The 24789-nt window shown below is 44.4% G+C and overlaps 1 protein-coding gene across 1 annotated transcript in view; it reads left to right on the top strand.

The window, feature by feature from the left end:
• LOC147712444 (uncharacterized) overlaps positions 1-24789 on the top strand; it is a 399151-nt gene that overhangs the window by 88663 nt on the left and 285699 nt on the right. The window contains exon 3 of the mRNA XM_086923116.1: positions 10796-10903. Coding sequence (XP_086779242.1) covers positions 10796-10903 — 108 coding nt within the window. The remainder of the gene's footprint in view (positions 1-10795; positions 10904-24789) is intronic.

The following is a 24789-nucleotide window of genomic DNA, read 5'->3' as shown; positions in this document are numbered from 1 at the left end:
GTACTTTTTTTTCAGTGTCGTTCAGGGTACGGGACGCAAAGCATATCGTTTCCACTTTCCCTTGGCCTCGGTCTTGCATGAGGACTGCTCCCAGTCCTTTGTCTCTGGCATCCGTTGTCAGTATTGTATTGCCTTGGGGGTCGAATCCTTGTAGTGGGACAGCCCCTGCCACCTCTCTTTTCACCTTCTCGAATTCTTGCTGGGCATCTTCCGATCACCGGAATTCGCTGTTCTCTCTGGTCAACAGTCTCATATGGTGGGTCTTGGAGGCAAAGTGTTCTATGAACTTCCCATAGTATTCTGCCATCCCCAGGAAGGATCGGACCTCCTCCTTGCTGGCCGGTGGGGGTGCGTCGCAGATCGCTTTCACATTCTCCCTTTTGGGGGTTACTCCTCGTGCGCTTATCTCATGGCCCAAGTACGTCACCTTCTCCATTCCTATGCGGCACTTAGCCCACTCTGCCGTGAGGCCCTTCTTTTCCAGGATTCCTAATACCACATCCAGTTTCTTGTCATGGTCAGCTCTGTCGCAACCCATCACTAATATATCATCCTGGAAGTATTGGACCCCTTGAATGTCCTTGAACAGCTGGTGCATGAGTTTTTGAAATACCGCAGCCGCCGAGGCTAGCCCAAACGGCATGCGGCGGAATTGATAGCACCCTAAAGGGGTTATGAACGAGGTCAATCTGCGGCTCTCCGGGTGTAATGCAATCTGGTGATAAGCCGACGTTAAGTCTATGGTGGAGTACCATCGAACGCCCCTCGTGCTGGCCAACATTTCTCCAATCGGGGAAGGGGGAACTTCTCTACCACTATGTTTTTGTTCAATTCACGCAGGTCCACGCATAGGCGGACCTTCCCATTGGGTTTCTTCACCACCACCAACGGCGCCAACCATTCTGCGCAAGTAATCGGCTCGATGATCCCTCTTTCCTCCAGTTGCCGTAGTTCCTCCTTTACATCGTCCCTCACGGCCATCGGGCCATATATGTGGGCCACCGGTGTTGCGCCCTCTCTGAGTATGATTTTGTGCGCAAACTTGTCAAGCCTTCCTACTGTGCCCCCGAAGACTGTTGGGAACTCCTTCTTCCATCTGGCTGTGTCCAGCCCGTCTTCTTGCTCCGTCAGCAGTATTTGCTCCTTGCCCCCTGGATCCAACTTGATTCCCAAGTCTCCTTGGTCGAGCCACCCCAGGACCGATGGGCCTTTCTCGGAGACGTACAGCTTGCACTTGGCCGACCTGCCCCTGAACTCAAAGTTCAACTTCCTGCATCCCGCCATGGGGATCCGGTCTCCATTGTATGTAACGGGGCGTATGTCCAGTCTGTCCAATTCAGGGCCCAGTTGCGGGGCAAATTTCTCCTCCCATACGCTTCTCGGAATTATGGTGTATGGTGATCCTGTGTCCGCCACCACTTGGATTTCCACGCCTCCTATCTTCATGTCCATTACCGGTTTCATCGTTCTCCTTCCGTCCCTTCCACGAGTGCGGTCATCCACGCTCAAAATCTCGTCATAGATGCAGAGGACCGTGACCACCTCTTCTTCGGCCACCTCGTCTGGTTCTTCCGCTTCTTGATCGACGTACTTCACTGCGTTTTTGGAAGCCTTCTTCCTGCACACTTTTTCAAAATGGCCGACAATTCCACAAAACAAGCATTTGGCGCGAAGCGCGGGGCACTTTCGGTCGTGCGCCTCGTGCGCCCAACTTCCGCACCTATAGCAAGACCGTTTATTACTTCCTGCCGGTTTGCCGGAGGGGCCTGGGTTGCCTTGTCCTTTGCTCGGGCCTTTTTCTGGTGGTTTCCGCACTTGGTGTTCCTTGTGGTGCTCTTCGTTGTCTACCTTATTCACTACCCCGCTGGGCACACTCTCTTTCTTCGTGGCCGCCGCACACCTTCGCGCCAGTTCGGCCCTCTTGACTATCACCAGCACATCCTTGAGTGAGGTGTCTCCCGCTGCCCATAGCTTGTCCTGTACGTTCGTGCACGTGGTGTGCATCACCACTTGGTCTTTTATGAATTCACTTTCCCAGTTGGCGTACTTGCATGAGGCCGCCAGTTTCCTCAACGCCGCCACATACTCTTCCACAGTTTCTCCTGGTCGTTGTTTCCTTTGTTGGAAGTTAAACCGGTCCACTGAGACACACACCGATGGTTTGAAGTGTTCCTCCAGGTCTTCCATTGCATGCGCGTACACGTCGTCATCATCCGCCTCTCTCTTCTTAGGAACCAAGCTTTTGTAGATCCTCAGGCCTTCCGGGCCCAGGTTTAGCAGTAGGATACGTTTCTTTCTCGGAGGCTTGAATTTCTCCTCACTCTCGTCTTCCAGTACTTCTATGAAGTTATCTATGTACTCCTTCCAGTCCTCCCATTTCATGAGGGGTTCCCCGGGTCTGGGAAGGAACTGGACAGGTGCTATCGCAAACCCCGCTTGCGCGCTCATCTTCTCGCCCTTGGATGTGGGGGGCGCGCCTTCCTGGCTTCTCGGGCTCCCCGGCGCGCCGTTTCGTTCCTCCTCGCCAAGTAAGAGTGGAGGGCTGCTCCTTTCAGCCCCTTCCCGCTCAGGTGGGGTAGCCAGTGCGGTACCTGTGGGCCTAGATCGTAACTGGTTTCCTGCTTTCGTTTGTGATGCGGTTCCCAACAGGTTGCTCGCCGCACCCCTGCAGTGTTCGGTTCCACGTGCTGTCGACTGCGTTGCGCTCCTTGTGGTGCCCGGTCAGGGTGTGGTCGCTGCACGTTCCCTCGGGCCCTCCTTGCTCTCCGCTCCACGACTCCGCTTCGTTCCACCGTTCTTCGCGTAGTCGGCGTCGTGGGGGTCGTGGGTCGCTGATCCCACCTTCGTCGCCACTGTAATGTTGTACTTCCTTCCCCCAATAACTCTCGGAGGCAAGCTTCAGGTTTACTCTGTTTATTCAAGTAGTATCATACAAGGAGCGCTAAGCATGTCTTCTCTTCCAGCCAGCTCACGCGCTAATGCCTCGCTGCGCATACCACTCCCCTACGTCACCGCACGTCACGTAGCCACGTGACGTGCACGTTAACACGCTCACTACACAAAGGACCAAAAAAGCCAGGCAGACACAAGTTGTTGTCGTAATCTGGCGGTACAGAGCTGGTACAGCACTGCCAAAGGAAAAATCGGGGCCTATCTTTTCTAAAATAACCAACATTAGGAGGGCATTCAAAACAGAGATGAGAGAGAGTATGTGTCCAATTTTGTCAGTGTGGGCATGGAAAAAATCCCAGGTGAAATCCAGCAGGCACCTCACCATACCCGACTGAAAGCACCTGTACCAAACTATTCATCAGAAAGCACATTTATTAGGGGGGGTTAACACCCCAAACACCCCCCCTTCCCCGAAGCTACTCCTCTGCCAATACCATCAATTTAAAGCCCAGACCTAGCTCAAACATAGTCAAAGGAAAGGACCCCAAATTCAATAAAGTAGATTATTTTGCTCAGGGATTAGTCTTCAACAAGATGCTACAATCATCTGTTAATTAATTCAGGCAAAATGTGTATACAAAACAGCTGGCTTCCATTTCCAGAGTGCACAGATTTTTGTTATTGCCAGAGATGTGAAAAACTATTGGTGTATGTTGTTCCCCAATCTAGTATTATTTGACATTTCCTGGACCAGACCAATGGAGGCTGCTACATCAAGGTTGTAGCCATTGAGCCCTTCCTAATAGACCAAGCCCAGTTAGAACAGAGCCTTTATTAGGAATGGGCCCAGATGACAAAGGCTGTGTCAGTGTCAGATTGCCCACATCTCCTACAAGAAAATAATTAAGACTAAGTCCTACTGAGTTCAACCATGACTATCACATATACTACATGTGCAGTGTTTGAAAGATGCTACACTTCCGATGGGCCTCTCTTAAGCCCTTGCTGTGTTTATGAGGAGCAGAGCAGACTAGTTGTCCCCAGACTATGGTCTCGAATAATTCATAAATACTGTCCTGCCAACGGGAGTACAACATGTCCGCTTTGAGTTTGGAGAACATCTCCTTAATCAGGGTACTGCAGAGAACACTGACAGCTACCTTGTGCTGGCCTCATAATTTCAGTTCGGTAAGTATTGACAACACAGTTAGAGAAAATGGAGTCACACCCAGGTGGGTTCCTCAAGTAATGTGTAAGCTGAAGTGCACGCTGGTCCATTGTTTAAGGCATAGTATCACCCTCCAGTGGGCCCGTTTGCACTGTCCAGGAAAGCAGAAGGAACCACGCAGGAGAAAAATTCCCTTGTGAATGGCACTGCAGGTAACACAATTTAAACAGACAGAGTCCGATTTGGGGACTCAATGGAGGGCTGTAAATTATAACCCTGAAAAGTATCAGTGCAAACGGGCCCACTGGAGGGTGATACTATGCCTTAAACAAACTACATGGACCAGCGTGCACTGGAAAACTTAATTGATAATGAGGCACACCGGAGGCCAATATGAAAGACTTTAAAAGCATGCAGCATTCCTTGTAGTGTGCAAGCAAACTCACCATATGCACTGATGGCCTCTGAGGAAAGAGTTAAGAGACTCTGAAACGCGTCAGGCCGAGGGTTTCCAAGACGGAATCGGAAGCTGCCTGTTTCTGGAAAATAAAGATGTTCTTTTGACCTGCAGTTGGTGTGCGGCCTCAATTTGCTGAAGCAATGTGGGAAATATGTCATGTGGCAGCTTCAGGCCACAGAGGGATCGCACTGTCCGGGAAAGCAGAAGGAACCACGCAGGAGAAAAATTCCCTTGTGAATGGCACTGCAGGTAACACAATTTAAACAGACAGAGTCCGATTCGGGGGCTCAATGGAGGGCTGTAAATTATAACCCTGAAAAGTATCAGTGCAAACGGGCCCACTGGAAGGTGATACTATGCCTTAAACAAACTACATGGACCAGCGTGCACTGGAAAACTTAATTGATAATGAGGCACACCGGAGGCCAATATGAAAGACTTTAAAAGCATGCAGCATTCCTTGTAGTGTGCAAGCAAACTCACCATATGCACTGATGGCCTCTGAGGAAAGAGTTAAGAGACTCTGAAACGCGTCAGGCCGAGGGTTTCCAAGACGGAATCGGAAGCTGCCTGTTTCTGGAAAATAAAGATGTTCTTTTGACCTGCAGTTGATGTGCGGCCTCAATTTGCTGAAGCAATGTGGGAAATATATATATATATATATATATATATATATATATATATATATATATATATATATATATATATATATATATATATATATCCATTTTCACTTCCTCTAACTTTGCCAGTACGCCAAGACAGCGGTGCACCACAGAATTAGAGGTTTCCCTGGCAATAGTATCCAGTTTCACCAAGCACAAAACAATTGCCCCAATGCACTCCAGCCCAAGCAAAAGTTACCACTTCAATAGACTTCTTGCAGTTCAAGGATTATTTATTTAATTCATTTGCAGCATGGTAAATCGTAGCAATGGAAAAACATCAACTTGCATTGTTCACGGGTAATTTGTGCATGGAATTGGAAACAATAAATAAAGTTTTACAAACACAAGTCTCGTGGAGTTCCCAGTGTATAAACACCAACATAGGACTAAAACAAAAGAAACCTTATTGGCGGCCATATTCAACTGGTGTTTTCGCTACAAGCATACTATATACTGTTTTTTCCATATTCACAGTGCCTCTAAAGTTATGACTTCCAAGATATTCATATTAGGATTTGCATTTCAATCTTTGCAATCTGACACTTTGGAACAATAATACCATCAGTCTCATGCTTGAGTAACGCAGCAGCACATCAGATCGGTCAATAACTCATAGCCGATCCGTGTCTAAACATATCAATGTCCGATTCAACAATACTGTGCACTATAACACCAGCCTAATACCTATTGTATACTCTATTGTCAAATGCCATGTGCATGTTTAATACGCAACACAATCTCAACATAACACCCATGTGGCTAACTGATATTCAATCCTAGGCTTTCTCGAGAATTTTGATTAATATAAATCCCCAGTGGGGATATATTTCTTGTGGCACAGAAAGAAATCGAAGTCATATTCCACCTCCATCCCCAGTGGGTAGACAGTTTTCTTATGCGCTACTCCTCCATAAAGTACCTAAGCAGAGAGAGGAAATAGAGCCAATCAGACTCTTACCAAACTACACACTTATAAAGGCCAGAGGTTGTTTGTACACCAACAGTGCATCATAATACCAAACAAAACAATAATAGTACAAAATTAAAAATTAAAAGTTTAAAAACGTAGGAATTCATTGCAGGAGACACAGCTAGTATATATCCCAAAATCAGTAGTTAGTATTGCATAAACAGATGTTGCAGCTCATTAACCTATACAAAATTACTCCCCCAGATGCCAGATCAATTCCTCTTCAGAATTTAGACCTCCCGGAACACGGGTGTCGAAATGTAAAATATATCTGCTCTCAAGTTGCCGCAAATTCCTGATTTTGTCCCCACCTCTTTTCATGGGTGAAATTCTATCGATAACAAAAAATTTTAAATGATTGTGGTTACTATTGTGCAGTTCTTCGAAATGACGGGCAACAGGTGAAAGTTGATCTTTATTCTGAATTAACCGCATATGTTCTAGAATTCGCTTTTTGGCGGGGAACATTGTGCTCCCAACGTATTTCTTAGAACATGGGCAAACCAGAACATATCCACAGTGATCAGATAGACATGTGAGATGTTTACTAATACATTTCTCCTTTTCTTCTACGGGATAATACACCTTCTTGACATTAGAGCTGTATTTGCATGCCTTGCATTCCATGCAGGTAAAAAAGCCTTGTACATCGTTTCTCCTTTGCTTGTTGGTACTCACTTCATTTTTACTCAATTTATCCCTTAGTGAGTCTGCCTTACGATATGTCCTACTCGGAGTACTCCCCAAAACGTCCACCAATGTTGGTTCTGTTTGAGAACGTTCCAATGCCTCTTAAGACTACTTTGAACCTGCCACTACGAGAACCAGAAGGCTGTTGGTACGGCCATGCCCACTGGGGCAGGCTCTTTTAAGATAAAAGCGAACAATAAAAAACTGACTTTGGTCCACAGAACGTCATTGATGAAGGGAAAGAATTCCCAAAACCGGTCTGGCTGATATACTTGTATGACAGTTATCTGCCGGTTCCCTGTATGCAGCTGCTTTTAATAAATGGATGACGAAAATTACTTACCTGGAGGCTTCTTCCTTTGGGGGCTACCCTTTAAGTTGGATATATAGTGGCGGAGTCCAGCCACGGAGGAAGCCCGCTGCAGTAGTGCGGACACGAAATGACGCCACATGGGTGCCGTTTGCATACGGGAGGCAAGCTTCGGTAAGCAGCTGAGTGAGACATCAGGTGTTTCTAGCAGAACTGAACACCAACCCAGTGGGGTATTTTATGCTGTTTTTTATTTTTCTGTTGACTTAAAAAGACAGACTCACTTGAGAATACCATTGGTGCACTACGAGAACCAGAAGGCTGTTGGTACGGCTACGCCCACTGGGGCAGGCTCTTTAAAGATAAAAGTGCACAATGAAAAACTGACTTTGGTCCACAGAACGCCATTGATGAAGGGAAAGAATTCCTGAAACCGGTCTGGCTGATATATTTGGATGACAGTTATCTGCCGGTTCCCTGTATGCAGTTACTTTTAATAAAAGGATGAAGAAAAATTCTTAGCTGGACGCTTCTTCCTTAAGTGTAGACAAGGCTAACCATGACAGAAGTGGACATCTGATGCAAATCATGTCAGGCCAATCACGGATCAAGCCTCTTGTCAGAAGTTGTCACAATGTCTCACTATAAAATGCAGTGCACGGTACGTCTTTATAATGGGTATAAGTACGGGGTCGGGGGAGGCCAGTGAATAAACAATTTTATACGCCAATACAGTCCTCATCGCTTCCGCATCGGCTTTCACGGTGCCCAGTCACCAAAGAGACGCACGTCTGTTGAGCAAGGCATTTCTAGACCGTGGAAGCGCAGTCCTCATGCTGGCAATCGGTAAAATTGCCTCGTTATGAGAGCCTTGACTCCCAATGCTATCATATTTGTATCCTTTTTCCCGTGAGCTCTCTGGGGGCATAGCACTACCATGATCCTCCAAACCAACTGCGGTCAAAGGGGAAAAGCCACAAACCGATTGGTGTTGCAAGTACAGCGGCGACTGCTGACGCTGAATAATAACCAAACACAATCCTACTACACACCGAAAGAAGGCACACTCTAGAGGCAGTTGGTATAAGGCTTCTTTTATTTCCCCGGGTCTCCCCTAATTTTTGAAAATTATAATATAATTTACGACTATTTTAAATATTGGTTTAACATTACATATGTTTACATAAACATACACACATACATATATATATATATATATATATATGTGGGTTTGTTTAAATAATGATACATTTATTTTATATGTTATTTAAATATATTTATTTGACATTATATTCATGTTACATGTTATTATATCAAATATTTACTATTTTTAAATATATATTTCTCTTACAAATGTTTATATTTTCTATATATTTTTTGATATTAGTGTGAAACAATATTTTTAAAATATTTTTGTACTTACTATTATATGTATAGGAAAAACTATATTTTGACGTGATATTTGTGTGGCGCGATATTTCTATCTTCAATATTGTGTCAGTCTGTTAACCACTGTAATACATCCAGTTGTAGTGTCTTCAGTCAAGCTGTTGAAAGCGCAGGTTTTCCGTAGCTCTTGCCTACACATCTTAGAAAGATTTAATTATCAACTGCATGGTTGTAGAATTCTATGCACACTGCTTGGTGTAGCATATGCACAGGGGAAGAGAGGACTGATTACATGTGCAGACTACCATGGTACTATTTGGGCACCTATACTAGGCACATTAAACGTCCTTTTTTTAAAAAAAGTAACAAGATATAAACGAAAGGGCTATGATTCATGTGGTTGATGTAGATTTGGGTGAAGTGAGAGTTTCTAGTCATGGGACACTAGACAGATTTGCTAGAGAGGGCTACTAGACAGCCTGCCCAACTTGGGGTACTAATAAATAGACCTATATCCCCCATATGTGTATAATTATCTCACTTTTCCTGTAATATCTCATGGTTATGCTCAACTAACCCTTTTACACACAATGATGAAAGCATGTCTTCAGTCCTCAAATACATTTTGCAAGCTTACCATGAGTTACCACACACATCAGAGTTATAGAGCCACTCGTAATGAGTACCTATGTCTTTTCTTTTGTTTGAATCTAATTATTTAATATAAGTTTGATGATCAACATCTCCTTACCATTCATATCTAGTATTGCTTACTTTTGTAGTACTAGTTGCATATAACCATCCACAACTGCGTTACATCGTGTGAAATATAGTGTGATAAATTCAGACAGTAGCGTGCAGCGTGAACATTTCTGCAAGTACACTGTTTCAATATGGATACAATACACATCATGTTAACTCCGAAATGGAACACTGCAGATAGCACAATATACTTAGTGGGAAAAAATCTAAGTATTGGATACCAAGAATGATTTCCGTAGGATGTGTCTAACCTGGAAGACCACAGTGTGGTTAATGTGTAAGACACAATGAGATTCTATACAGTCTGTTACTTTTCTGTTAACAATAACCATAAGAGCTAAGAAGGGGAAAAGGAAAAGAACTAACCAGAAACCCTTAGGGCTATGTCTTTTCTTAACCTAATCCATAACATAACTTTAACTAAAACCTTTTACACCAACCTTTAATCTAACTTGTATTCTACTAGCCTTTACCTTACTTCTGCCTTTCTTGACCCTGCCCTTCGTGCCCTTATCCTTTCAATAACCCTTCCACCAAGGCTAACGTCAATCCAAACGGTATCTCTTACCTGTATCTCTTATTTGGCATTTTCTCAGGAATGTTTTTTGCAGACCTGCCTTTGTTTGCGGAGATCATATAGTCGAACTGAGCAGCTGCCAGGGGGCTCAGCTTATGAGTCCCCTGGGTAGGAAACATGTAAGGTAGGTCAACAATAATAGTATCAGAAGCAGGGAGTGCAATAATCCAGTGCCAGGGATTTCCAAACCAAACTTTAAAAAATCAAATATAAAAAGTTAAAGCCCAGGCTCCCTCTCTGCAGGTATGTATTAGACTTTTATTGTTTAGAAATCTTGAAGATGGTGGTAGACCTCTGGGTCAGTGTTATCGGGAAAGGCAAGAGCATAGCTGTGCAAGGCTTCAGTCAAAAACGCACATTTCTGAATGTTTTATGACAGCACAAAATTGTAAAAGGATCACCATTGCATTTTCACTTATCACTTTTTCAGTGTCCATGCTCTATTGTAAGAATAAGAATTAAGTCCCTTATGGAAATGTAGGAATATGCTAATTGATAATGAAAATGAGACGAGCATCACCCCATCAGGAAATAGGTAAGTGATCTGTACTTGTATTCTCTTGTAGCACATATGGAAAGTATGGATCCTTTTAGCAGTACCATCGCGATTGTGCTTCGCCTGAGTGGGGTGGATGGTTAATTCTGCCCACAAGCAGACCTGGAGAAATAAAACAAACAAATGGAGAGATCTGCTGGGCCGGTTGGTCGACAATGTCATTGAATTCTCTCTTTCCTATTTCCTGACTGTGTCCAAGGAGGGTGGCAGACAACCACTGTGGACAGCACAATGTGACACAACGCAGACTTGTGTTAACACTTTCTTGAACCCGTTTTGGTATGTGTTGCGTGATAGATGGAATCTGTTGATGGAATCTCTTTCTGATAGAGTCTCTTTTCTGTATGATGCAGATAAACTGATCTATGTCTACACCACTCAATTTGAGGAGATTTGGAATGACAGGGCGAGTGGGGCGAAGCAGGACGTTTCCATTTGGAGACCATTGGCCTTTCAAGGAGGTAAGAAAGATCCAGCATAACTAGAGATATTTATACCGACTAGGTACAGCCAAGACTAAAGTGGGCAGAAAACTGTTTATGTGGAACCATTAGTGTCCCTCCAAAGTTAAAAAACAATGGCGACCAGTTAGCAAACTGGCCTCTTTCTTAAACATTTGAATTCACCCTGTGAGGAGTGGAACACTTCCCTACAACTAGGGCAGCAAATAGGGGAAGAAATCCTAAATATAAACACATAGGGTTATTAAATGTCCTCACACCCTGGATAGTGCTTCATCATAGGGCTGCTGACACACCCTGAAGCAGACCAGCGCTCAGGATGGAGCACGTATTTTGAGTAATTTTCACATGAGGGATCCCTATCGAAAAAAGAAAATTGTTAAACTGTCTAAGTGGGTACCCTGTATTTTTATTATTGGGCCCACTAGGCAGGATTAAAAAAATTGTTCGGGTATATTCGAGAAACAACATCTCCATTGCCCTATCTGCGTGTACCATCTTGTTTCAGCCTTTACCAAATTCCCTATTGGGTAAATGGCCTTTCTCAGGTTACAGATCCCTTTTATTTTGATCCGTCCTAGTTCATGACTATATGGTATGGATAGGTTTTTGTCAATACTTGCCCTTGATAGACACACTCCAAAGGCATATCAGAGTCTTTTTATTGATTTTCCAAACCCGTAGAGTGGGGGCGTCGCCCTGTGGTCACACTATCAATCAATCAAATTAAGAACCACATATAAAATCCATTTGGTCCATTTGGGTGCTGTCTTATTGGAAATGTGTTACTCCTTAAACTCCAAGCTATGAGCAAGGCCAGATCAACAGACTGCAAAAGATATTCAAAGGGCAGGGTAAGTGGCAGGAACAAAACTGGCACAACTCTGAAATCAAACCTGAATATTTGTTAGAAAAAATGTATTCTAAGTATGGAAATAGGCTGTGTTACCGCAAAAGTGATGTAAGCCCATAGAAACTCTTTTTTGGTTCAGATATCTATCTACGGTTTAGATTTTCCTAAGAATGCACTGCAAATATGTATTTTTCTGGATTTACAGTTTAAATAAAACACCAAATGTAATAGTATTTGTAAAATGTTTGAACATTTCAATCATATCACTAGCTTATTCTTTCATTTGATCTGAAAAAATCTTGAGACCTTCACTGTGGTACATCAACTTATGCGTAGTGAGGGTTACAATTTTAGTAGATTATTGGGACATATGAAGAAAGTAGAGGAGGTTTTCAGCTTGATGAAAATATACATATTGGTTATGAATTGCCTGAAGATAAATTAACCTGGTATACGAATCATATAAGAAATGCACTTAATTGTATTTGAATTAATGTAAATCATTACTGTTTATGAATTGAAAGGGAAGCACGGGTTTCATCTCAACCGTAGTTTGACTATGCTTGAAAAAAGTTAACATCTGATTTGCGTAGGATACGATGAAAATATATACATGGCTCCATTTATGTTACAAAAGAAGAAGTCTGCTGCTTTAGAAATAGTTATAAATCTTCTATAAAGCAAAACAAAATTGCTTTGGAGAAATGGCTGAGATAATCTTATCAGGTGATAGGAAATTGTTGTGTATGATTGTCGAAGGTACATGGATGGCCTATTTTAATTATTTATATGGCTCGCCAGTCTTACTGATCCTTCCCCCAAATATTTCAACTGGTGCCATTCCGTATGACTGGTTCTCTCTGGAAACAATCTGAGCTCAGTGCCGGCTGGTGATATTTGAAAGCTGTGGGCGTAAAAGATCTAGATGTGTGACCTGTGGTGAGTGAGCGCAACCATTGTAAGGGGTGTTCGTGGGATTTCTCACCTGAGAAAAGTTTGAAAAAAGAGTTGGCAAATGGTGCATTTTCAAGCAAATTTGAGAAAGTAAAAAGGTTAATAAGGCAATTGTGAAAGTGTAGTTTAAATTCATTATACTATTCTTATACTATTACCCAAATGATACATGCTCAAGATGGAAAGGATGAATGAAGCCAAACCTTTTTTTTTCTAAAGTTAAATTTATTGATAGTTGTCCAGGTGTTCAAAGACATTAAATGGTTTTCCTGCTCCTGCCATTTTATGATTGCCTTTTGACTTAGACCTATCTTCCACCTCTGCGCTAAACATCGCTTCCAGTCCCCAGGTTTTCTATCAAGTTTGTTCACATGTATGGTGTCAAGTTGCACCAAGAACTTATACACCATATTATAGGACCCTACCAACATAAAGTTCCTATGGATTAAATGTGACATTTGTATTGGGTTATGCATGATCCATTTCTCCAAAAATCGGTAACTTTAACAAATCCTGCCCCGGCCCAATTTTCAGCTAGGTCTGCCCCTTGTTTAATCCCCATTATTGGTAATATGCTAGCCAGTAAAGTTATTGAATTGATGGGGGGAAGTGAGTTTCTTTTAAACAAGGTGCATCGTTTTTTGAAAAACCATAATAATGACTTATAGCGAACTAATTTGGGAGATTTAAGTACCTGCAAGGGGGGAGGTATCTGAGTATCGATGTGCATTAAATCAAAAAAGAAATTCATGAATACATTTTTACTTTGGGTTTGGCCTTTGAATCTTGATAGATACTGTGCAAAGTATGCGTTATAGTAATCCCTAAGATTTGGTAGGGCTAGACCTCCCTGATCCAGCTCCTCATATAAGGTACCTATTGCAATACAGGGTGTCTTCTTTGCCCAAATAAAGGCCGAAAACATAGATTCTACCCTGGAAAAGAAGGTCCCTGGTAAAAAACATGAAATAGTGGAGAACAAAAAATTGAACAAAGGAAGAACGGACATTTTTATCAGGGCGACCCAACCCAGAATCGTCAATGGCAGTGAATTCCATTGAGCGAACATTCTCCTAATCTTCTGAAGAAGGGGATCATAATTTAGCCCGTATAAGTCTTTAACTGATGCTGAAAAAAAGACTCAAGATATCTCTTAGGCTTAGTATTAATGCAGCTACTTATGTCGGGATGCAGTTCCGGATTACTATCCCCACAGCAAAATTTCCGTTTTCTTTTTAATAATGCGGTATCCCCCCAGGGCTTCAAATTCCTCAAAAAATCTGAAATACTCTAACTTGGGAACATAATTCAGGTTTAATTAGAAGCATAATATCATCTGCGTATAATTTAACCTTAGCCATTGATTAAATCGGGGAAGAATATTCGCGCAGTTCCTCATTGCGACTGCCAATGGTTTGTTAAAGAACGCAAAGAGGACTGGCGATAGTGGGCAGCCTTGCCTTGTGCCACTTTTGACTAAGACTGACCCAACCATTGCCGTATTTATAATAACATTGGCTTTGGCATCGGTATAAAGATTACGAATTAAGGTTATGATTTTGCTTGAAATACCAAAATGCTCCAAAATAATAAACAGTGTCTCCCGTACCACCAAATCAAAAGCTTTTTCTGCATGTAATAACAGAACCAAAGCGGGGATACCTCGTGTCTCAAAGTAATCGAAAGCTTCAATCAAATAATGAGTGTTTGTGATCAATTGCCTACCGGCGATGAAATCATTCTGATCCGGATGGATCAAATCTGTTGTGAATTGATTAAAATGTACTGATAAAAGTTTATTTGCTATTTTATAGTCAGAGTTTAATAAGGTTATGAGTCAATAAGAATTTGGTTCTTTGGCATACTTCCCCTTCTTCAGAAAACTCACCACAGTACCCTCCCTAAAAGAGTCTGGTATCGAGCCGCCCCCCAACATAGAATTCAATAATTGTAGACGTAAATCGGAAAAAGCGTAAAAAAAACTTTTAAAAACTCCGCAGGCAGTCCATCTGGGCCACTGGCCTTGCCATTAGGGAGCTCCTTAACAACCAATTCTAATTCTTCCAAGGAGAATGAACTTGCCATTGTCAATTGTTCAGTTGGAGAGAGAGTGGGCAATGCATACTTTTGTAAAAAAGCTACTAGTTTTTGATGGTCTAAGATATGTTGCTGACTATAGATGTTATTGTAATGACTGAGTATTATCTTTCCTATTTCAACCGGATCTACTGTGTCTATATGGGTAAGTGGGCACTTTAATCCTCTTATCAGGTTAGCCGCAGCTTGCTCTCTGACCTGCCAAGCTAAAAACTTCCCTGTCAAGTTGCTTTCTTCATATGTTTTCTGGGGTAGTCTATGGAAGATCTCCTCGCTTTGGGAACAGTAATTCGAACTGAGTTCCCGTTTTGCCTCATCAAGTTGATGTTGATTACTGCTAGATGGGTTAAGATGCCTTAAATTGCTTAACACTTGTATTCTTTGTTCAAGCGAATTCTTCTTAAATCTAGCTGCTTTAAGTATGGCTGCATCCTTGCCTATAACGCATCCACGGATAAAAGCGTTTAAAGCATCCCAGACAATGTTGAGTGGGGCTAATTCAATATTACGAGAAATTAATTCTCTGATCTCTATTTTCAAAGAGTCAACCCATGTCTCGACATTCAGATATTGTTTGTTGAACACCCAACGTTTAGGGGTTTTTAAATTTTTTCCTAAAACAAACTCAATAACTAACATTGCGTGATCAGAGAACCCATTATGAAGAGTCCTCTGCTGATTAAAGTTAAGATGTCTGGAAGCCAGAAAAAAATCAATCCATGAGGAGGACTTAATTCTCCCAGACCAACATGTAAATTCTTTTTTAGCCGGATAATGTATGCGCCATGAATCACAGAGGTCGAGCATTGCTTTATAGTTATGGATAGTTTTCAGCGATTTTGGTTTGGGCTGTATTCTGTTTGACTGAGTAGTAGAATCCAAATTTGAATTAATAAGAATATCAAAATCCCCTCCAATAATGACGTCTCCTATCACCATCAAAAGAGATTGGAATAGATCTTCATAAGCTCTTGAGTTATCTTCTACTGGTGCATAGAAGCTTACAAAGATAATGGGTCTCTGTCTATTTTTAATTTTGCAAGTAGCCCAACACCAACGCCCTGAACCGCCATCCTCAAATTGTATAATTTCAGCGTGGATATTCTTATTTAAAAACATAGCCATCCCCCTCTGAGATTCCGTAATCGAAGAAAAGCCTCGATACGAGGCCCATGCTCTAAACATTGAAAACTCAGCCAGTTTTAATGATGAAATGTGTGTTTCCTATAACAATATTACAGAGGGATTTTCAGTCTTAATCCACGTTTCTATGGCCCGCATTTTCTTTTTATTATTTAAGCCATTAACATTAAATGATACTACTTTCAGATACTCCCTATTAGACATCCAGAATAAGTTCCATATTTTTCACCCAACTCTCTCTCTTCATCTTTTTAGATAACCCTAGATCTACCAAGAAAGAAATAATAAAACAGAAAAACACAAAGGACTTCATTTTTTCGTTGCTTTTTTTCCCCCAACCACCACCTCTGTCCCCTTCCCACCCCATCGCGCTCCAACGCTTACCCGTGACTCCCACCCCCCCAGCCTACGGCCCTTCCTTCCTCCCCCATGCCAGCCACAGAACCCTACTCCCTAACACTCTGGTGTCCTGTTGTTACACCCCTTGGGCCCTGGGACCCCTCCACCCCACCTCCACACCCCGTGATGACCCATGCGCGGCTCCAGAGAAGACAAACAAGCAATTCCCTTTGGTGCTCCCAATACCTATCGCACCTGAAATCTTATTCTAGTTTAGGATAAACCTTAAGCTATAGCTAAAAAAGAGAACACATCATTTCTAACAAAACATTATATGTAACAGGGCAGTAACTTTTTCTCTCTTTGCCCTACGAGGGATTTTTTCTTTTTTTTCCCTTTTTTCACCCCTTATCTCCATGTGAAATTTCCTTCAGTAAGTCTTGTGCTTCATCCAAGTCGGACAACATATAGAATTTCCCTTCAGCAGTACTTTCAGTTTAGATTGCTGAGCAATCATGGCTTGGGCACCGTTGGCTTTAAATAGATGAAGGATTTTCACGAACTCCTTCCTCCTACGTGCTGCAGCTACGGACATATCAGAAAAAAATTGGCACTTAGTTGTCTCATTCACTGAAAATTGTCTTTGCTGAATTGCTTTAGATAGAATAGTTTCTTTTATCCAGGCATCTGAGAAATTTAGCAGAATTGTACGAGGTAGTTTGGAATTAGGAAAAGGTTGGGCCAGTACCTGGTGCGCACTAGTTATTGTTAAGTCCCCTTCATATTCTGGAATTACTTTATGTTTTAGAAAAGAAGTCACCCACTGCACCGTATTGGATCCCTCTAACCCTTCAGGGACCCCACAATTCGAAGGTTCGATCTTCGGGTATTATTTTCCAAATCGTCCAATTTTATTTCCAGTGCACGTCTACTCTTATCGATCACTTTGACATCCTTTTTAGCCTCTGTCATTTGATCCCCCAGGGTTGAGATTCGAGTCTTGCCTTCTTGGAGATGAAGTGGAAAGCTAGAGACTGAGTCCTCGATCTTCTTCAGTCGCTGATGGATTTAGGCCAGTTCGGCTTTTTGGAATCTTTTCAGCTCCCGCACCTCTTTCAAAATTAAGTTCAGCATGTCCTTTACTGTCATCTGGATTTCACCTGCTGACTCGGTATTCATGTCTAGAATGGGGCTGAATGGATCAATTAAGCATGTAGAGTGGGTGTCCACAGCTGATGGTGAGGGCGACTTCCTTAATATTGTTTGGACGGCTTTAAAGTCAGAAGCGGTTCCAGATCCAGCTTGATTACAGCCTTGTGATTTTTCTGCATTCTCTGATTCATCTTCCCTTTGCACTGTCAGCAATGATGTTTGTTCACCTTGGTGAAGAATCAGAGCAGGGTCTGAGATGATATTAGGCCCAAGATTGGACGTTATAGAGGGCTCAGCGAAAGCAGAGTTAATAATGACCGATGTTTCTGGTAATTGGATAGTTGCCGATGGAGTTGCTGGTTGAGTAGCCCCTAAATTACAGCCTGTGGGTGACCAATTTTGAGCAGGGCTGCTTAAAGAGTGTATGCTGGGTTTTTTCACAAACAAGGGGAATTGTTTTGATCCTTTAAGCGAACAAGCCATTTTATCTTTTTTAACTTTGTTTGGGCTGTCGTGATTGGATTGAGTAGGATGCGCAAATTGAGCACGTTGAACAGCATCCGGACCGATATTTGACATCCTTGTTTCACCCAATACCGAGGTATCTACGGTGCTGGTTAGATTGAGCTGTTTGGTGAAGGGTCTCTCTTGCTCATCTGTACTTTCAGAGGACTCCTTACCAATCAACTTGGCGGCATATTTCACTTCCTTAGCCTGTATCCGAGGAGCTTTCGCTTTAATCCATGCGTTTAGGAGCTTGCCCATATTATCAAGAAATTCTGTACTTTGCTCTTCTTGGTCCTGCACCTCACTCCACAGGGGAACAATCTGCACTCTGCCCGGAGCTGGGAGCCACTGCAGCCTCAGTGTCCGCTCTCACCTGGTCCCAGCGAGGTCCAGACCAGGAACACACGGCTTACTTGAGTCTAAGCATGGGCAAATTTTGCGAATCTCGCGTTCGCGAATTTTGCGGATTTGCGAACTCGCAATCCGCAAAATCCGTGAATTCTCGCGAATTTGCGGATTTTTTTTGTGTGTTCGCGCGGGTTTCTGCCAGTTGGCGAGGGTTTTGTACAATTTCGCAAACGCGAACTTACCTGTTGGGTCGCAAGTTTTGCGAACTTGTTGTTTCTACGTGTCCAGCCTGTTTGGGACACTCTTCTTCATCACTGCCACTCTCTGTCACCACTGCCACTCTCTGACTACTCATGCCACCCTCTGGCCCACCCATGCCACCCTCTGTTTCATCACAGCACCCTCTGTTTGTCCAGTGTACATTATTGTGGCAAAGCAAAGCACACCTTCCCTGCCTCAAGTGACCTGAATTAATTTGGGGCTGATTAATGTGTCACAGAATATTTTTTTAGCTGGCACCTGCTTCCTTAGTGCTTCCTGATTAGTGATCTTTTGCACTTGCTTAGTGCTTTCATTGTTGCAAAATTAGTTACAACACCTGCCCTGCCCCAACTGACAATAATGAATTAGGGGCTGATTAATGTGTCACTGGATTTGAACTTCCAGCCTGGCTCCTGCTTGTCTGCCTTAGCTGTAATTCAGGACCTTTGTGTAACTATTCTGAGGGTCAGAGCAGGGTCACATAATAGTTGCAAGTAGGCAACTGAACTCTGGAGGGGCTCCTCAGGAAGCACTACAGGAAATGGCTACTAATGATGAGCTTGAACTTTTGAACCTGGTAAGTAGTTTCAGTTTTGCTAAGATCGTATTTCTGCAATTTAGCGCTTATTCGCGGGGCGCGAAGTTGAACTGGGAAGCAGCGAACTCACGCGAACAGTGCGAGCAAGCCATAAAATCCGCTGCTCGCGGATTTGCGGATTTTGCGGGAAATTCGCGAATCTCGCGGATTGCGAATTTACCGAAATTTACCGAAAATCCGCAAAATCCGCGAGCGTAACGGATTTTCCGCCCATGCTTACTTGAGTCCCGAGTTCCGGATTCAGCGTCAATGTAGAGTGTGCACTGGGCAAGCCTCTCCAATCCTCCCTGTGTTAAAAGCGATCCGTCGCTGTTTCCTTCCTCATTACCAGTGGGTCAGACGCTGCACGTGCGCGCACCGATTCCCCAGCAGCGGCCGTCCGCCATCTTTGGGGGTAGAGCAGGAGTCCCGGGTGTCTACGCGGAGGTGTAGAACTCCGCCATACAGCCGCCATGTAACGTCCTTAAAAAAGAATGAAGCCAAACCTGCCTCGCCAGGAATCATGCTTGTCACTTGCTGAATGTTGAAGGTTTGAGTATGGTGGTTTGAACTCGCTGTGAAATATATAAATAAAGTGTACAGTAGTAGTAGTGATGTGAGCAAGTCGCGTTCTCGCGTGTCGAGGTGGTGGAAAACTTAGGACTGCTGTACACTTTCTACATATTCAATTGGAGTTTACTGTTGCCAAACTGTTCTGGGCTAGAGGGGCTTCCCTCGTTTGGGATTTAAGCACAGTAACCCAGCTTTACAAAAATAATGCTGCAAGCATTGCCATCCCAAGATGTAGGCGGGCATTCTGCACTATCACCCATCACTAAACAGTGCACCATTCCACTCCCAGCGAGATGGCCACTGTGTTGCATAAACCAGTGAACGAGAGACCCGGAACAGTAAAGGGCAACCAGATTCTGAAAGGGTGGGGATGTACTATTCAAATGGGATTTAACATAACATCATATTCATATGCAGTGTTTCCAGATTTTTAGAAATACAAGCTTTCTTCATGACAGAAGGATGTCGTATTCCAACCCTGTTCATGACAGAAGGATGTCGTATTCCAACCCTGAACATTTTATGCAAACTGGTATTTTGGTGCCATTTGTTTTATTGAAATGGAGCGCGACTACAACTCCCAAAATACAATAGGTTTCTAAATGAAAGCTCAGGACTCTGGCCATCTTGCAACCCAAGATGTTAACAAGCCTTTATTAATTGACGTTTATGTTATATTAACAATAGAACGTGGGATGCCTTATTGCCAGCCTCTTGCAGAGCTGTGTGTGTGACCTGCAGGTCAAATGGTCGAGTTGAGTCCCTGTTCATGCTTTGGCCCTCCTAACCCCAAGGCTGATTATATTTTAAGTGCTATGAAAGAGTCCATGCGTTGAATAGGCACTTTACAAATAGATCAGATAGTTTCTACATTAAACATTAAACAAGCATGTAACATAACGACTCTTCCCCCGATTGTTCTTCCAGGCTAAAACTACGTACTTGAATGTAGAGCCAGTACTTGACATTTAGATAGCTTGCAGTGCGTAACATGCCTCAGTGAGAACGGGCCAGGGAAAAGCTATTGGTTCCGACAGAAACATTTCATAATTTGTAACAAGTGAATGTTTGCATTTTCTTGTCTATCACACACTGCATGATTTACATTCTCCAGGAACAATGAGCTAAAGGGATTTGCCAAAGACCAGACAATGCGGTCAAATGAAAAATAAAGATTCGAACGTGAGTTAATTAGCTATAAATTCTGCAACTTGACATCTCCCCTATTCCTTCAGTAAGCATGACGGACAGTGATGAGACACAACAGGTTGTTAAAGGGCTGACATAAGTTTTGCCTACAGGCATAAATTCTGGCATGGGGGGGGGGGGGCTGAGCCAGAGTCAGTCGCTGCCAGGTGCGCCCAACACTTAACCAATTACAGCAATGCTAATCTTGACTGGGCGGACCATGTCTCAATTCAGTTCTTGACCAATATACAGTACAGCTTTTCTCAATCTTGATAGCATGAACTAGTCAAGTCAAGTCAAATAAAGCTTTAGAATGAACTACTGAATCAGTCTTACTGGCATTTGACAGGCTGTGCCACAGATCGCCCAGTCTGTTGGGAATCGCAGCTCTAGCCTGTATTGACCAGAAAAGATTGTCGCACCAGGCGTCACCATTTGCTAAGGACAGCCAGTGCGGTTTGTCTGTTTCTAGACTTCTTTCTCTCTCTGGAATCAATACACACAGCAGTTTGTCTATGGGAGATACACACCATTGCACCTGATAAAAGCTACAATGCACGCATACGTACACCGCTTGTAAATCTCAAAACCATTCTTAGGTACAGTCCACGTGTGTATGTTGAACGTTATGCGCACACAGTTTCAAACAGGCTTGTACAGTGAGTGTCTCTTTCAGAGTGTCAAAGCAGTAAAGAAGGGGAACTCATGGCTGCCTCTCCCGGCACCCCAGACCCGCCGCACTGAACAGGGGAGCCCGCCGGCCGAGACCCACTCTGCCATATCAGCAGTGGGACTGAGCCTGGCCGCCCTTCTCTAGAGCCAGTCCCTCACCTTTCACTCTTTTATTTATTCTTTATCCCCAGGACCGGGACACTATGTGGAGCAGAATTATCGAGGACTACGGCGACAGAGCCCGCAGATACCCGGGAGGTGAGCGGGGCGGTGTGGTGTGGTCGCTGGCCAGAGGGAACTCCTGTCATGCTCGGGTACAGCTTGTGATATCTTCGGCCGCCGTGCTGGGGGTGTGGGGGGCGGCATGGTGAATCTTTGCAGACCATGTAAACTTGTGTCTGGGGCCAGATCTGAGTGGAGAAATCCGAGACAAAGCCCGGCTCCTGCAGCCCATGAGAGAGCCGAGGGTGCGGTCACGAAGGGAAACCATCCCCGCCCGGGCTAGCGGGAGATCCCGCCTCCCATCTTCCGCCGGGGGGAGGGCAGGGGCATTCCATTCACACTTCCCCATGCTGCGGCAGGCAGAGCCGCCCCCTGCCGGAGAGAGGTAAACACACCTCCTCCATCAGCAGGGGCCCGCCTTTCAAAGCAGGAACTACACACACAACGGGCTGTGTAAATAAACACACAACCGGCGGAACAGACCGTGCATTTATCAGGGGCGGAGAAGGTGGCACCGTGCATGAGGCCCTTGTCCGTATGGGCCCGCCACGCAGCCAGGTCCAGGGCGCCAACACAGACCAGGCCGCTACCCGCAATGGAAAACGGGCCCAACCAGGAGCCGCAGCCCACCCTCCCCCGGGAACGGGGTAGAGAGCAAGGTCCCAGGTGCCCCGGGCCAGCGGGAGCGACCCCCCAGACAAAACCACCACATTCCGCAAAAACCCTCCACAATGCCAGGCTGCAGTGGCCCAGGCAGCGTATCCCTAGGCATCACCCTCCCCTTGCTGCCCCACCCCGGCAAAGTAATAAATCCACTGAAGGAAAGGAATCGGAGCGGGAGAAGGTGCCACCCGGCCCCCAAGAGAAAAAACCACCCTCCCCTTGCTGCCCCCACCCTAACAAAGAAATACATCCCACGGGGAAAAAATGCATTCAAATGCAGGCGAAGGAGCCGCTCGCCCCCCAGGGAGAAGGAGCTCAGGGGGAGCCCTCACTCATAACTTTTGGACTGGAAATACGTGTTCGCCCCGCCATTTTGGGACCATCTCCTGTTGTCGCTCTTGTCCTTGGTCCACCATCTTTTGCGAAACAGCAGACATTTTACTGCCCTCCCTTGGTGCTGTAACTGCGTCCCCCCTCCGACCTCACTTAATGGAACTCTGCTCTCCTGTTTTTTTGGGTCTTGACCTGAGAAAATCTTCTATTTGTATACATATGTGTATAGAGATAACTCTAACCACTAGTAAATGTAGTAGACTTTTATACTCTCTACCATTCCCATGTGACTCATAGAGTTTATCCATTTGTATCTCTTCCTTGAGTGAATTTACAACTTGTACATTTGCATTTTTTTTCTGTTTGTACCTCTTCCTTGTGTGACTCTACAACTTGTACACACTCAAAACATGGATTGCCTCAGCACTGTTGCCAAGTGGGTACTATTGCAATGTGCACAGTTTGGGGTTAAACCCAGATCTGTGACTGGGGGTGAATGTTTTGCCATTGTGCAACATTCCGTCCATCATCTTGTGTGTTTTGCTGTTCACTCTATGTGGGAAGGGTATGCCCAGACGTGGGTCCCTTGCTCACTAAGACACTGGAGCCAATCTATCCTGGCTGAAGGCGGCTGATAGCCAGAAACCGGTCCTAGGATGCTTGATTCCGGTCCAGGAAAGATATGGCTTTGCAGTTCGGGCTGGACTGTTCCCATGAGGCACAGGGTCAAGACTGATTTGCATATGGCCATGTCTGAACTGGGGTGGCTTGGCGAGCAAAATAACGATGGATTAAACCCAGACCTGTGACTGGGGGTAAATGTTTTGCCATTGTGCAACATTCCGTCCATCATCTTGTGTGTTTTGCTGTTCACCCTATGTGGGAAGGGTATGCCCAGACGTGGGTCCATTGCTCACTAAGCCACTGGAGTCAAGCTATCCTGGCTGAAGACGGCTGATAGCCAGAAACCGGTCCTAGGATGCTTGATTCCGGTCCAGGAAAGATATGGCTTTGCAGTTCGGGCTGGACTGTTCCCATGAGGCACAGGGTCAAGACTGATTTGCATATGGCCATGTCTGAAATGGGGTGGCTTGTTGAGCAAAATACCGATGGATTAAACCCAGATCTGTGACTGGGGTTGAATGTTTTGCCATTGTGCAACATTCCGTCCATCATCCTGTGTGTTTTGCTGTTCACCCTATGTGGGAAGGGTATGCCCAGACGTGGGTCCCTTGCTCACTAAGCCACTGGAGTCAAGCTATCCTGGCTGAAGACGGCTAATAGCCAGAAACCAGGCCTAGGATGCTTGATTCCGGTCCAGGAAAGACATGGCTTGGCAGTTCGGGCTGGACTGTTCCCATGAGGCACAGGGTCAAGACTGATTTGCAGGACGGGCTATACAGGGTTGAAACTTTGACTTCGCCAGGTAGCCAGAGTACTCAGACTTATGCGCTTAGGGACTTAGTCTCACTTAAACTCTCCTTTCTTTCTTGTCATCATAGCTTCCCTCCAGAAGCTTTTCTTCATTCACCTATCTGTTGCTGTTACTCCAGCAACACTGAGCCCTTTCTTTCCCCCCGCGCTAAAGATCGCATTATGGCCAAAGCACCTCCTACACTTACAGCTCTTACGGAAAGAGGTTTCCTTATCAATGCTAGGTCATTGATCAAAAATAGTATTGCATTTTATGATTTTGTCACTGCCAAGAACCCCTCTTGGGTCTTCATCACTGAGACCTGGGCCTCTGAATCCTCCGGCCCGGATCTTTTCCTAGCCATCCTTGAGGGTTATGCCCTAAATAGATTAGATAGAGTAGGCCGCAGGGGAGGAGGGTTGGCGATTCTCTATAAAACCTTGGCTACTTGTCGCACTACGACTCTCTCTTCTCCGAAAGATCTCTTTCAGGCCATTCATTTTTTGATCTCTTCATCTCCCTCTGTATCCTTTTCTGGCATTCTTATTTATAGGCCTCCTGGACCGAGATCCAGTTTTACCCTCAAACTC

Source organism: Lissotriton vulgaris, chromosome 5, assembly GCF_964263255.1.
Source record: "Lissotriton vulgaris chromosome 5, aLisVul1.2, whole genome shotgun sequence".
Lineage (NCBI taxonomy): Eukaryota > Metazoa > Chordata > Amphibia > Caudata > Salamandridae > Lissotriton > Lissotriton vulgaris.
Note: the sequence above shows the minus strand (reverse complement) of the source record. Positions and strands in the feature narration are given on the sequence as shown.